This window comes from Perna viridis, chromosome 8, assembly GCF_037379345.1.
Source record: "Perna viridis isolate PV_CMFRI_1.1 ecotype Kerala chromosome 8, ASM3737934v1, whole genome shotgun sequence".
NCBI lineage: Eukaryota > Metazoa > Mollusca > Bivalvia > Mytilida > Mytilidae > Perna > Perna viridis.
The window spans coordinates 32,966,633-32,980,613 of record NC_142452.1 but is presented as its reverse complement, the minus strand read 5'-3'; the positions used below and the strand labels follow the sequence as shown (position 1 = coordinate 32,980,613).

General features: G+C 32.4%; 1 protein-coding gene across 6 annotated transcripts in view; it reads right to left on the bottom strand.

Moving 5' to 3' along the window:
• The window catches only part of LOC148610290 (uncharacterized), a 54,270-nt gene that overhangs the window by 27,008 nt on the left and 13,281 nt on the right, over positions 1-13,981 (bottom strand). For 5 of the 6 annotated variants that reach the window (XM_088542623.1, XM_088542627.1, XM_088542626.1 and 2 more), the window contains 5 exons: positions 11,192-11,263; positions 10,266-10,396; positions 8,772-8,874; positions 6,697-6,812; positions 5,183-5,255 (listed from right to left, as the gene is read on the bottom strand). In XM_088542623.1, the coding sequence (XP_088398749.1) occupies positions 5,183-5,255; positions 6,697-6,812; positions 8,772-8,874; positions 10,266-10,396; positions 11,192-11,263 (495 nt within the window). Of the gene's footprint in view, positions 1-494; positions 977-5,182; positions 5,256-6,696; positions 6,813-8,771; positions 8,875-10,265; positions 10,397-11,191; positions 11,264-13,981 lie in introns of those variants that run through there. The other variant, XM_088542628.1, reaches the window with a different exon arrangement.

The following is a 13,981-nucleotide window of genomic DNA, read 5'->3' as shown; positions in this document are numbered from 1 at the left end:
TCATCCAAAGGAAAGAATAGTCATGGCCTTTTTATGGAAAGGGGTTGGGGAGGGGGGGGCTAGGATTGAATTTTCTATCCTGCCTTTTCATTGGTGAAGAGCTGAATTTAAACAAAAAATATTAGGACAACAATAGACCTGATATGGGTTTGAATCCATACTGGGTCCATCTCTGATTGAATTGACTGACCACACATCCAGTATAGTCCTGCCTTTTTATTTCAAATTCAATTCTAGTCCCCCCATAAAAATCAAATGGAAGTTCACTTATTAAATACAGGTGGTCACAAAGACATTTTTAATTGTATTGGTATCTAGGAAGAGTTTTATTGTTTTTATTTTAACCTAGATTCTCTCTATAAATTACCCACAAAAAACATATGATTGCAAGATTAACTTGCTTGTGAGAACTGCTCAATGTTGCCTTTACATGTAGTCATAAAGTAACGTCACACTGACAAAAATATAATATGCACAATCAATACAGTACTCACAGATTTATACTCTTCCATGATTATATTTTTCAACACATATTATCCATTCCATTGGAAAAAACTTGTACAATTTAAAGTTTTAAAACGACCACACATAGATTGTACACAATTTTAATGAAAGCATTTTAATCTCCTACTTCTGATCTTATGTTTTCTAAATTGTAATCCTGTAAAAACTACTAGCTTTAAAATACACCATGGTTTATGGGACTATATCGAGATACCCATTCCATACAGAGAAATATTTGAGTATGGTACTTCGATGACTCCTGACAACCAGGACTAGTTTCTAATCCCTTTGCTCCAGTTAGGAGTCATGATTCCAAATGAATAACAAGAATGAAAATGCCAGACAATGGATCATTGTAGTTTTAAGACTGAATCTCCAAAGAAAATCACAAAAGCACTAATTACACAAACATTTCAGAACTCTATAATCTTATGGCAATATTATGATAAAGTTCCAAAAAGAAAAATGTTTGCAGATTTTTATCACCACTGCTTTTAAAAGGCTTCAAAGCGAAATGTAGGCCCATTTGAGGGCATTCTAATTAAAAACTTTTTAGATACAGTTTATAAACTGATTTTCTTTTTCACTTTTGAAGAGAAAAAATTAAATCCTTTTATTGCAGAAAGACGTCACTTCAGAAAAAAACATAGTTAAAACAAATTACTGGTACATTTCAAGGATCAAAATTTAGGGCCCCTTACATCCAATCAAATAGTGTGAAACACAACACAATAAAAACAATGATATTACGATAATATTACAAAATAATAATATTTACACCATTAATCAGATTAACAGGGATTATCAGATTTAGCAGGATTTACATATGTATAACAATAAAACAAGCAGACATTGAAGTCTGATGATAACAAAACTATTGAAATATTTAACAGATTTGACTCAATTCCCCAACTTTAAAGATAATAAATTATAAAGGGTGTAGTATTTTTTCATTGGGGGTCTTTAATTGTCAAAGAATACATGAAATAAATATACATAAATGGGCTTAAAGTAGAATACAAACCTCAATGACCTCGGATGACTTTAAATAGAAATTTTGTAATTGGTCCAAAATTCAAAGCTTCTGAATTCATTTCATTGGCAGCATGACTTAACTGTTTACAATTAAGTTCAAAAGTGCATATCTTTGTCATGTTTAATTATTTTGTTACTATATAATAATCTGACAGGACAATACCGACTTATCCTTGAAAAGAGATATTGCCTAATAGAATGATTGAAGAACATCTTACAAGATCTAGACATGTAGATATACATATACATGTATTCATCGCTGGAGGCAAAAGTCAAGGGCTGTCTCCAGCAGTTGACCCCCTTCAAAAGCATTAAAACTATAAATTGACTCAAACAATTGTGACGGTAGCAAGAAGTACTTGAAAATAAGCTGATTTCTTGCAGTCTCGCCATCACAAAAACGAATAGAATTGAACAATTTGATAGGGTAATAAATATCATACCAGTTTACCCTTCCACATTAGGAGGAGACTCCCACAAAATCAAAGAAAAACTTAGAGTCTCCAACATAAAACTGTTAGATTTGTGGGAAGTTTTAGATAAAAGAGTAATCATGGTAACCAAGATTCTAGCGGAAATGAAAAGAATGTAATCCAGGGACAAAGACCAGATGTAGAAAGCAGACATATGCAACAAAGAGCATAAAATAACAGAACAATACATACAAAATAACAAAAGTAAATGAGCACCTAGGACTCCACTAAAAACTGGAAATATGGACCAGGTGCACCGGTAGGGTAAAAGTCCTCTGCTTTCCTAGAATCACCCGCCGAGTTGTTCATGAAAAGTCAAGTCCAGGGTAGACGAAAAAAGGATATTACTATATTTTCTGTATAAAACACTACGCAATTGAATTTTTTCATAAAAAAAAATTTGCTTTTATGTTATTATACTAATCTGAATTCTCATTCTTGAACTACATCTTGAATTAAGTAAATTTATCTTGTCACAAATAATTAGAAGTGGTATTTAGGTCTAAAATACAAGAACATATGGATGCAATAATTTGTTAATTACAGAACTAATTACAGAATGTAATCAGAATGTCTTAATATAATTTTTAAGGTCAATAAGTTATAAAATATTGTGTAGGGAAAGTTTTACTTATCCAAAACTTACCAAAGATGGATCATACTAGTAATACGATCTTTTTAAAAGTTTCATAATATTATCACTAAGTAAAAATGAACCAAAATTCAAGTGGCAATCTAAAAAATATTTATTTAAAAGATGAAGACCAGACACATCAAAAATAAGAAATGGCCAAAATATTGCATAAAAGTAATGAAAGTAAATGAGCAATCCAGACTCCACTGAAAAACTGGGAACATGGACCAGGTGTACCGGTAGGGTAAGCATCCTCAGCTTTTTTAAAAACACCTTCAATAATGGTCATAGAGTTTCACATCCTGGGTAGACGAAAGAGGAAAGGAAACACATGACACAGTAAACAAATGGGTTTGTGTGGAAAATCATACATTTAGTCTAGGCATGCTTTAAATGAACAGATGATTATAACTGGGAAACATTAAATATTGGTTGTTGTTATCTTGTCTTGATGCTATATACTACTGTACACAGAGAAATTTTCGTGACAAGTTATTTTTTTGCAGTTAGAACAGTTGCCATCCTCCCAAGTCAGGGTTTTGAGTCCACCTTCGCCCCAGGGAGGATGAGCAGTTGCATGAAAATTAAACTTGTGAATTATTTCTTTGTAGAACTTTATAATAAGATTTAAGCAACAATCACAAAGTAAAAACTGTGTGAAAGTAGATTGATTGTGGAAACCATGAAAAAAAAAGATGATGAGTAAATTTCCCTGGTTTATAGTATGCATGTATGTTTATAGGTGACTTAAGTGCAACAAGAAAATTTACTTACATAACCAGATTAGAGAACTCATCCAATAAATCACCATTGAGAACTACTATTGATGCCAAACATCAATTCACTAATCTATTTAAATTCATACAGATTTTCAACCATCTATTGCACATCTACCAAAACATGTACATGTAAAAGCTTCCAGAAAGGGCAAAGGTCAAAAGTTGACATGTGGGGGGATTATGACAAGACTTAAACCTTCATAACATGACAGTAGAACATTGTAATGAGTTTAAAAGTCTATCTTTTTATTCAGATAATCTGTAATAAAACTGATAATGTAATTCAGAAACAGTTGATTATTGGGTATTTAAATCTAACCATAGCCTGTTTTCAATGTAATAAAAGCATTATCATGTATTATATTTGACAAATTTCATTTAAGGTTGGGGTGATGTTGTATGGGGTATGAGAAATGCTATGACAAGTATTTTAAAATTTCTTACATAAAAAGAAAAGCTGTTTTAGTAAGAACATTGTCTACAGTTACTTGCAACAAAGTTAAATAGTATGATGCTAATACAGTGAATACATGTTCAAAAGTCTTTTATTTTCCATTCTATTTAATGGTCTGTACCTACCAGATACCATTTAGTACATTTCAGTGCTAGTAATAAGGCTTCCCCAGTTGAGTAATAAGGCTTCCCAACTTGCATGTCATTAAGAAACAAGAGCTTCTCAACTTGCCTGCCAGTTAGGAATATGGGCTTCCCCACTTGCCTGCCAGTTAGGAATAAGGGCTTCCCCACTAGCTGGCCACTTAAAAGCAAGGGCTTTCCCACTTGCCTGTCATTTAGAAACAAGGGCTTCCTCACTTGTCTGGCAGTTAAAAAACAAGGGCTTCCCCACTTGCCAGCCAGTTAAAAACAATGGCTTTCCCACTTGCCCGCTAGTAAAAAACAAGGGTTTCTCCCTTTACATGCCAATTGGAAACACTTCCATACTTGCCTATCACTTAGAAACAATTGCCTGTTAAAGCTGAAAATGGGAGGAGCAGCTAAATGAGTGACCTCCAAATTGGGCAAATCAAATTTTACATTCAAATATTACATTCAAAGCAACATGGCATTGTTCAGAAATACCATGGACCATGTCTACTGAGCAAGATTGGCAAAAAATATTCTAGATACTGCATTATATTTCAAATGAATTTTCAGATTTTTCACTGGTGATTTATTTAACAGTAACCAAGGAAACCTAGATTCTAATGGTAATCGAACGAATGAAGTCCTGGGAAAAAGAACAGACATGGAAAACAGACATACACAACAAAGAACATTAAGTAACTAAAATCATACATACAAAGTAACAAAAGTAAATGAGCAACTCGGACTCCACTAAAAACTGGGAGCATGGACCAGATACTGATAAATCTTTTCCCAAACAAATCTAAAAATTTTCTGATAATCACCAAATCCCATTAGAATGACTTAAGAATAACTGGCAACAAGCAAATAAGGTATTTTTAAATTTAATTGGATGTTTTTCGAAAAGGTCATAAGAGTATTTTCATGTGTACTTAGTATTATCAAGATGTGAAAGAGTTATTAAAGGAACCAAGATTTTAAATAGCTCATAAATGAAAGAAAAAAAATCTGCACACACATAGCTTAGACCCCAAGTCAATAAAAAAAACAACTCACGGTTACAGTCTGAATACTGGTAGGTTTTTAGTGGCAGAAGATAGAACTTCGGTTGTCATTGTAAGGGAGATAATTCAATACTAAATTAGAATTTGCTGTACAAATATATCATATACCCTGAAAAGATCTCCTTCCTTGCCTTCAGCTTTCTCCATGCTCTTCTCACTAAATTCTTCATATAAATTTCCCCTGAATTCAAAAAAAAATAGTGGAAAAAGTAAGTCATGTAACAAGTGTTCAATCATCAGCAGACAGATTTGGCATAAACAATACACCATGACCTAAAAGAAATTATACATCAGGATTATAAAAATTTTGCATTTAAAACCCCTTAAGGAGGTAGACCTCAGGTAAGGGAAATAACGCATGAAATCAGTGATATGTTTGTATTATATTCAATTTCAGCAAAGCCTTTCAAGCTTTCGTTTGAATCAGAATAAAATGAATCCAAGTTAATTAGATGCTTACATAAGATTGATGTAAAATGCTGAATACAAACGTTCCAATGATTTTTAAAAGTTATGTCCCTTACCCTAGGTCTATCCCCTTAACTCAATCGATCTGATACATAAACAAAAAGGAAAAGGATAAAAATCAATAAAGCAATGTCCTACAATTAGGACGCTTACCCTACTGGTGCACCTGGTCCATGCTCCCAGTTTTTAGTGGAATCTGTGTTGCTCATTTACTTTTGTTACTTTGGTTCCTTGATTACTCTTAAGACAAACAATCTGTCATAAAATATTTAAGTCCACATCATGGTACTTGAGTTATACAATGTATGGAGGGACTGACAGACAAATGCATAAAATATAATTTGTTTGTCACATGAATGGCATAAGAAAATTTCACATTAACTGATGTGGATTTATGCTCTATCAATGTTCATTTAAAGAATACGAAAAAGAAGTGATGAAAATATACCATCTTTTAATAAGTTTTGAAGAAAAAAACATGAAAGAATAATAGATTCTTACAGAAGTCTCTATTGAGGATTAGGGATTTCTTACATATAAAGTGGTAAGAAATTTTGTCTTTTCCATGCGTGGAATGCAGCAGAATGAGGAAAAAGATGATGAATTTCTCCCATGAGTGGATAAAATCTCAGTTTCATCAGGGGTGAGGGTAAGTACATGAACTATATACATATATCAATAAAAAAAACAAAAACATGTCATTTTATAGGCACTCTTCCTACAGACAGGGAGAATACCGTTATAGTTACATTAAATAACAAAAATTATATATTGCCTGTACCATTGCCAATGCCCTTCATAACAACATATATGCGCTACAATTTAACAATATCAAAATGGCTAAGTATGTCATGTACGTAAGAAAAATTGCTACACATACATGTTTTATAACAGATGGAAACTTTGTTAGGGACCACTTTGGAGGTACATGTTTATTTTTTTGTGCATATGAAAGCACATGAAAACTTGCCTTTATCAATTCATACAAAAACTGTTCTTATCATGTATACCATGTTTACCACCATGTACCTAATTTCAGAATAATTTGACCAATTTTTACAGAAAAAGACTCAGTATAATACTTAATATTAGTTCATGACATTTTGATTAAATTTTTTAAGACCTTGACCTTTGTGATGGGTTATAAAACCTACCATAAGACCAGATCTAGGAATTCAAACAGTTGCATTCTGTCAGGCTCTTCAAAGTTAACAGACATGTGTTTAATTCTATGCATCATCTTCAGTGGGGCTATACTTCTACCACACATCTGAAAACAGATATTTTATTGAAGTGATCAGATCCATCAAGCATTAACAAAGGAGGGCATTAAGAACTCTTAGTGGTCTGTAAAGAAATAACCTCAATCATGTGGTGCACACAATATAAATAGTGTTTTTTTTCAAGTGTACATCACATGATCAAGGTTATTACTTCAGACTGAAAAAAATACTACAATCATTCCTTATAATTTAATTCTTAATTCAAAAAATAACAAGTAAACCAACAAATAATGTTAGATAACAACAAAATCACAAGATAAAATTCCTTTCCTTATTTATTTGCCTGCCTGTGAATTGTGTGTAGGGGTAAACAGCAAGGTCAAATTCAAAATTAAAAACAATACTGATAAACTTATGGATATTTCAGTAAAACATAAGTAGACAATTTTAACACCCATCTTTTTCAACCAATTATGTTTAAAATTGCAAGAGAAAAAAAGGACATAGAAAATATCATTAGTAATTATTTTACAAAAAAAACAGTGTTATCTCCCATTGCATACAACAAACAAAATTTTTTAAAATATCCAACCATCTTAAAGAATTTTCAGCTACCTTTGACAACAGACACAATAAACATTGATTGATAAATAACTATGACATTAATCTAGATACCAAAACTGTGAATCTTATTATCTAGATTTTCAATCAAGTTTAATTTGCAGTAAACTTTTATAGTTTTCACACCCCACACCAATTAACAATAGAGTTTAATCGAGAAAATGATCTTCCTTCCAGTGAATCCTGTCAGTTTTCGTAAATGTTTATCAATATATTACTATGATAATCCTGTCAGTGTCATAAACATTTATCTGCTTATCAATTATAAACTTGGTTGAAAAAAGTTGATTATAAATGTACAATTGGTACCATACAGAAAAAGTTATGAAAGTTCATCTCAAGGTCAAATGTCAAATCCCAAACCATAAAAAAATTAAATTTTCATTAAAGCTATAAAATTACAATAATTCTGTTTGCTTCCTACTATCTCAATATTAACAGCAATCTCTAGTAGAGATCTTCCCTCCTATGAAGGGTATTCTTATTTAATAATTTTTCCATTAAAAATGGATTACAAATGTAATATTATGCTAATATTTCATATTACACATCAAATAGAGAAGAAAAAGAACAGGGATTTTGTCAAAGAGACAACAAACCTACTAAACAGTGATAAAAAACACCAAAGGCAGCATAAAGGCTTCCAAGAATGTAGGAGTTCAACTTAGTAGTGGCTCGAGGTATTGGCCCATCAATTTCTGATCTTGGACATTTGAAACCCCATTGACCTAGGTCCGATACCTTCAATCCATTTCAAATTCATTGACACTTATTCGTGGTCTTTTGGTTTTCCTTAACTGAGCTTCTAATTCTAAACTTGGTAAAGACCAGGACTTAACTCTCAAAAGTAACTTTGAATCCCTTGAATGTCAAGCCATTTCCTAAACAAGAGGTCTGCCCTCAACAGGTCAAGAGATGATAAGTATTTACTGAGTAAGTGAAATTGGCATTACACTGGACCCTACAAAAAACTAAAATTCTCATCACACAATACTAACAAGACTTGAGGTTTCTGATTTGGGAGACGTGCAAAAGATGCAACAGGTTGGAGCCTGATTCAACTTGTATCAATATACTGTAAATGTCCTCAAATCCTTCCTCAACTCCAATTTAGACCAATAAAATCACTTGAAACTGAATATTTGAGGTAGAATATTACAAATATCAGCTAAGACTGGTAGAATGAGGAGAAGTGATATGAATAAGATCATATTTCTAAAAAAACTCAAATTAAATTTCCAATAACATAATAAATAAGTGATACCATACATCACATGTTGACTAATTAGAATGATACAGTAAATCTTGCAGTTTGAAGAGATAATCTAAACTTTAAATGATTTTTTTTAAGTAGTATTTTAGTCAAGTACTTCTTTATAACAAACCTTCAATGCTGACAACATAACTCTCTCATCCAAAGCCATTCCTCTCATGTCATTCCCTTCAAAGGCTTTGTATGCTATCCTAATGTTATATAGCTCTTCAAACCTTATGAAAATAAATCAGAATGGCCATCAATGTAATGATTAAAAATGAATATTAGAATATGAGCATTTTATTTATTATATGATATTTTAATTTCTGTGAAATTCTGAATAATTCAGCATTATCTAGCAACACGACCATTTCTTATAACCTAACTTGGCATTTTAGCCATGTCCCCTAAGTACGGAACTACTTCAATGTGATATACACTAAAAGCATGATTATAATTTACAAATGACGCAATGAATTGACAGATGACAGTATTGATCTGTGTTAAAAAAAATGTTGTTTTCATATTAAAAAAAATATACTGTGATTTCATTTTTGTTTTATGGTGTTTTTAAATTTAAATATAAGAACTGTTTTCAATTCCTAGTTAGATTATGGGATATACACAACTTTGAGTCAGTTTAAGCTGCAACATAAACCACCTTAAAATTTATTCAACAGTCAAACAGTTGTCATTTCTACAAATTTTGCCCAAACATAAAATCCTGAAAATATGCAGATTCCAATATGATAACTTATCACGCCACCAAGCTTCATAATATTCCTACAAGTCATTGAGGAGGAGTTTCAGGCAACACATCAGACCCAAGATTTGCTGAAAAAGGAGTAAGTTCAACATATGTCATTTCTACAATTTTTGCCCCAACATAAATTCCTGACAATTTGCACATCCCAATATGGTATTTTAACATGCAACCAAGTTTCATAACAATCTTATAAGCCATTGAAGAGGAGTTGCAGACAACACATCAGACCCAAGATTTGCTGAAAAATGAGTAAGTTCAACAGCTGTCATTTCTACAATTTTTGCCCCAACATAAATTCCTGACAATTTGCACATCCCAATATGGTATTTTAACATGCAACCAAGTTTCATAACAATCCTATAAGTCATTGAAGAGGAGTTGCAGACAACGCATCAGACTAAATATTGCTGAAAATGCCTAAGTCATCAGCCATCAGTTCTACAATTTTTGCCTAAACTTGAATTCCTGACAGTATGCACATCTCCACGTGGTTATATATGGTATTACATCCCACAAAGCATCATAACAATGCTGCGAGCTGATTAGAAAATAGTTGTGGGTAGACATATGGACACACAGACAGACAAATGGACAGACGGACAGACAGGGTGAAACCTATATAGTCCCCAAACTTTGTTTGCCGGGGTATAATATTTTTTTTACAAATTTAAACTGCCAAAATCTATGACTATCTGATACCCACTGCTTATAACATGTAAAACTCATCAGTTTGATCAGCTTTCTTTCAAAAGCATCCAACATTAATTATCTTACATCATGCCCATCTATATCCGCCAAATGATAGCCAAGATAATATACTATTTAAGAGCACAAAATAAACACATTCCTCCTACATACGTCAGTGCATGATGATCCATAAGGAACAATGACTTCCTGATGACCTTTGTGTTCCATTCTCCTGTGTGGAGGTTACGAGTTCTGTGGATCGATTTCTGCAGTAACCGTAAGTCCAGCATCCTGTTAACTTGCTGTAATACAAATCATAAAGGTTTTACAGCAAGTACTACAGACAACTTTAGGGAAAAGAGTTGATCTAAAGTCTAAAGTGTTATTCGATGAAAAAAATTGGAAAAATTTGTTTTCCAGTTCAAAACTTTTATAACTAGAAACACTGTTTATAGCAAAACTCACTGCCTTCCATTTTGTATATGAATCATTAAACCCAGAAGCATTCTGATTGAAAAGCAAAATAGGCGATCCACAATTGGAACATGTGATATAGAAGATGTAAAAGCTTCATCAGATTCTATTCAGCAATGTCAGAGTAGTTGAGTATGGGGAGATGGTTACCCCTTGTTATCATATTTATGGTTTTAAAAAAGAAGAGTTCTGATAATTAAGTGTAAGTTTCTGTAAGGATCATGCAAAATAGGAAAAAAATCAGATCTCATCCATAATTTCATTCAATTTGAAAAGACCAGTATTTGATCTCTGTATCTCTGGATTTGTTCAGAAATTTAGAGGTTTTTGACAGAGTTATATGCCCTTGAAACGTTCATTTTTGTTGCATTTAATTTTTTTTGTGCATTTCAATGAAATTATAACACAATTTACCAAAATGATAAGGAACATTTTTTCTTGATCCTGATGGTGCAAATAGACAAATTTAACTTTCAAATTGGTGGTATTAAAATTTTCATATCATGTTTCACTCACTGCCTGATTCTTACAGAGACTGACACTTAAAGTACTTATTTTCCCAGTCCAAACCAATTTTACAGAACACGTCAGCAGCTGGACTGAAGGAGGATAATAAATCTCACCTCTATACTCATGCCATGTTCCTCTGTTGACACATGCTTGGTAACATTTGACTTAAACAAGTCTGTTGGGAACTGAAAGTACAAAATAACAATATATTAAGGAGGTAGACCTAGGGTTAGGGACATTACTCTTAAAAATCATTGGAACGTTTGTATTTATCATTTTACATCAATCTTATGTAAGCATCTAATTAACTTAAATTCATTTTATTCTGCTTCAAATGGAAGCTTGAGAGACTTGGTGAAATTGAATATGATACAAACATAGCACTGATTTCATGAGTTATGTCCCTTACCCTAGGTCTACCTCCTTAAAACATCTTAGATTCAGAATGTATCTATATTAAAGCTGTTATTGTAAAACCTAAGAGACCATATCTCTTTGTATCATGCTAGGCTTCTAACAATTAGGCTTCTGAAACAGGGTTATGTTGCTTCAAGATTGAAGTCATCACTACAAAAGTTTAATGGTCGTCACCATGAACTTGTGGATTGTTACGGTGTATCCATCTGCACCATGAAAACTGATTTGTTCAATGTGTCATAGTTTTCCTTTCCTCTTTGTTCTACCCCGGACTTGACTTTTTATGAGCAACTTGGCCAGTGTTTCTAGAAAGCAGAGGACACTTACCCTACTGGTGCACCTGGTCCGTGCTCCCAGTTTTTACTGGAGTCCAAGCTGCTCATTTGCTTTTGTTGCTTTGTATGTATTATTTTATGTTCTTTGTTGTGTATGTTTTCCATGTCTGGTCTTTGTCCCTGGATTACATTCTTTTGATTACCGCTATAACCTTGGTTCCCTTGATTACTCTTCCATGTCTGGTATTTGTCCATGGATTACATTCTTTTGATTACCACTATAACCTTGGTTCCCTTGATTACTCTTCCATGTCTGGTATTTGTCCATGGATTATATTCTTTTGATTACCGCTATAACCTTGGTTCCCTTGATTACTCTTTCATGTGAACATGAAAGCCACATGCCAAATTTGAAATCAATCCATCTATTTATAGATCAATGTGACAAAATATAGATGGATGAATGGATAAGGTGATTCCAACATACCATCCATAGGCTGAGTGGACTTCAGATAATTGGAATTAAGAACAAATGAACAGACAGACAGACCACATTTCTTTACTTTAAGATTTATTATTAATGCATGTATCAATTTTTTTTCTTTATGTTAAAGGTCAACATTATTGGAATATGAACTTATTTGCTGGGTTAAGGGTACACACAAATAATTTACTTATTTGTGAGAATAACTTCTCCTTTTAAAAAAAGGAATATATATGACAAAAAGCAAACCATGATCAATGAAGCATGTATAAAATGAATCTATCTAATGAAATCCTGATATATTTTCCACTTCAAATTGACTTATATTTAAACAGACTTTTAATACATCTGTAACTGGTCTATTTTCCCCCTTTAAAACATCAATTTAAAATTCAATAGGTGAAAATCCAATACACACAATTCCTTTGAAGTAAAGAAAGCCCACTTAAGATCAATCAAAAACGTGTATTGGATGTCAAAGTATACCATAACAAATATAAAACACAGTATAAGTAGGATATGCAATATTTTAATGAATTCTTGAAACCAGACATTAGGTTTAAGTGGTTACCGATATAAGGGCCATCATATCAAAGAATTTGGGCTTAATTTGACAGAAAGGGCTGTAAGGAATATATCAGTAAGAACACTTATAAAATCTATATGGGGAAACTTTATACTTGGAGTCACTGTGTTAGTATTGTATAAATTATAAAAACAACAAGATTGCTACACTTTTTCATATGTCCCTGCTACATAAAAAATAAATATGTATATCATTGATATGGTTTCAAAATTTCTACAATCATCCATGGACACAAACACTAAAGAATTCTTATTTTCATGATATTGGAACAGAGAAAAAGAATACACAAAATGTTCTTAGATGTCAAAGCATCTTCCATGTTCTATATTAGTCTCCCTTATCCCTAAGTGGTTAAATGTAAAGCTTCCTGAAAATGCACAAAAGCTTTCAGAAGACAAGACCAGGAAATCATTTTTGGAAGAAAATATGGATGAATAGCTCCCGTTTTCAATTGCAGCTCGGACAGAAAAGATATACTGTAAACATATTAATTCAACGATTCTGTCAAGCAAACATATTTGCAGGTATCATATTATATGGCATTATATAGAGTGAAAAACCAATTTTGTGAGTACTATTTTTTCACGGTTTTCTGTCCACCGCAAAAAAAAAAAAAAAAAAAAAAAATTAGTACACCACGAAAATGAGTACATTAACAGTAGTTGGTGGAATAAAGATGTTTTCCAGATTCCAAAAAAAAAATTGGACTTATGGATGTTCTTGTCTAATATGGAGTACTGGTACTTTCACATTGTTTTGTTACCTGAAATCTTTTATTTATGTGGTGATTGAATACAGTTTTCAGTGAGGATTGAAGGCACAGGAAAAACTATATTAAAATGATAAAATAAAGCTCATTATTCAGGCATACAGACAGACGGACGGACAGAAGGATGGATAGATGGACAAATAAACAACAGTGGCATACCACAACATGTGTATCAAAAGACAGGACCTATAAAAACTGGAGTTCCATGAACAAATTGTAAATTATTCAGCAAGTTTAAGAGCTATCTATTCAGACTTGTCTCCTCACAGTCAATCAAGTTCTATATTCTTCCTAAACCCTTGTCACATTGAAAAAGAGTAGATACTGTTATGCCATTCAAAAAACAAACACCTGCATTGTAAAATAATTCAG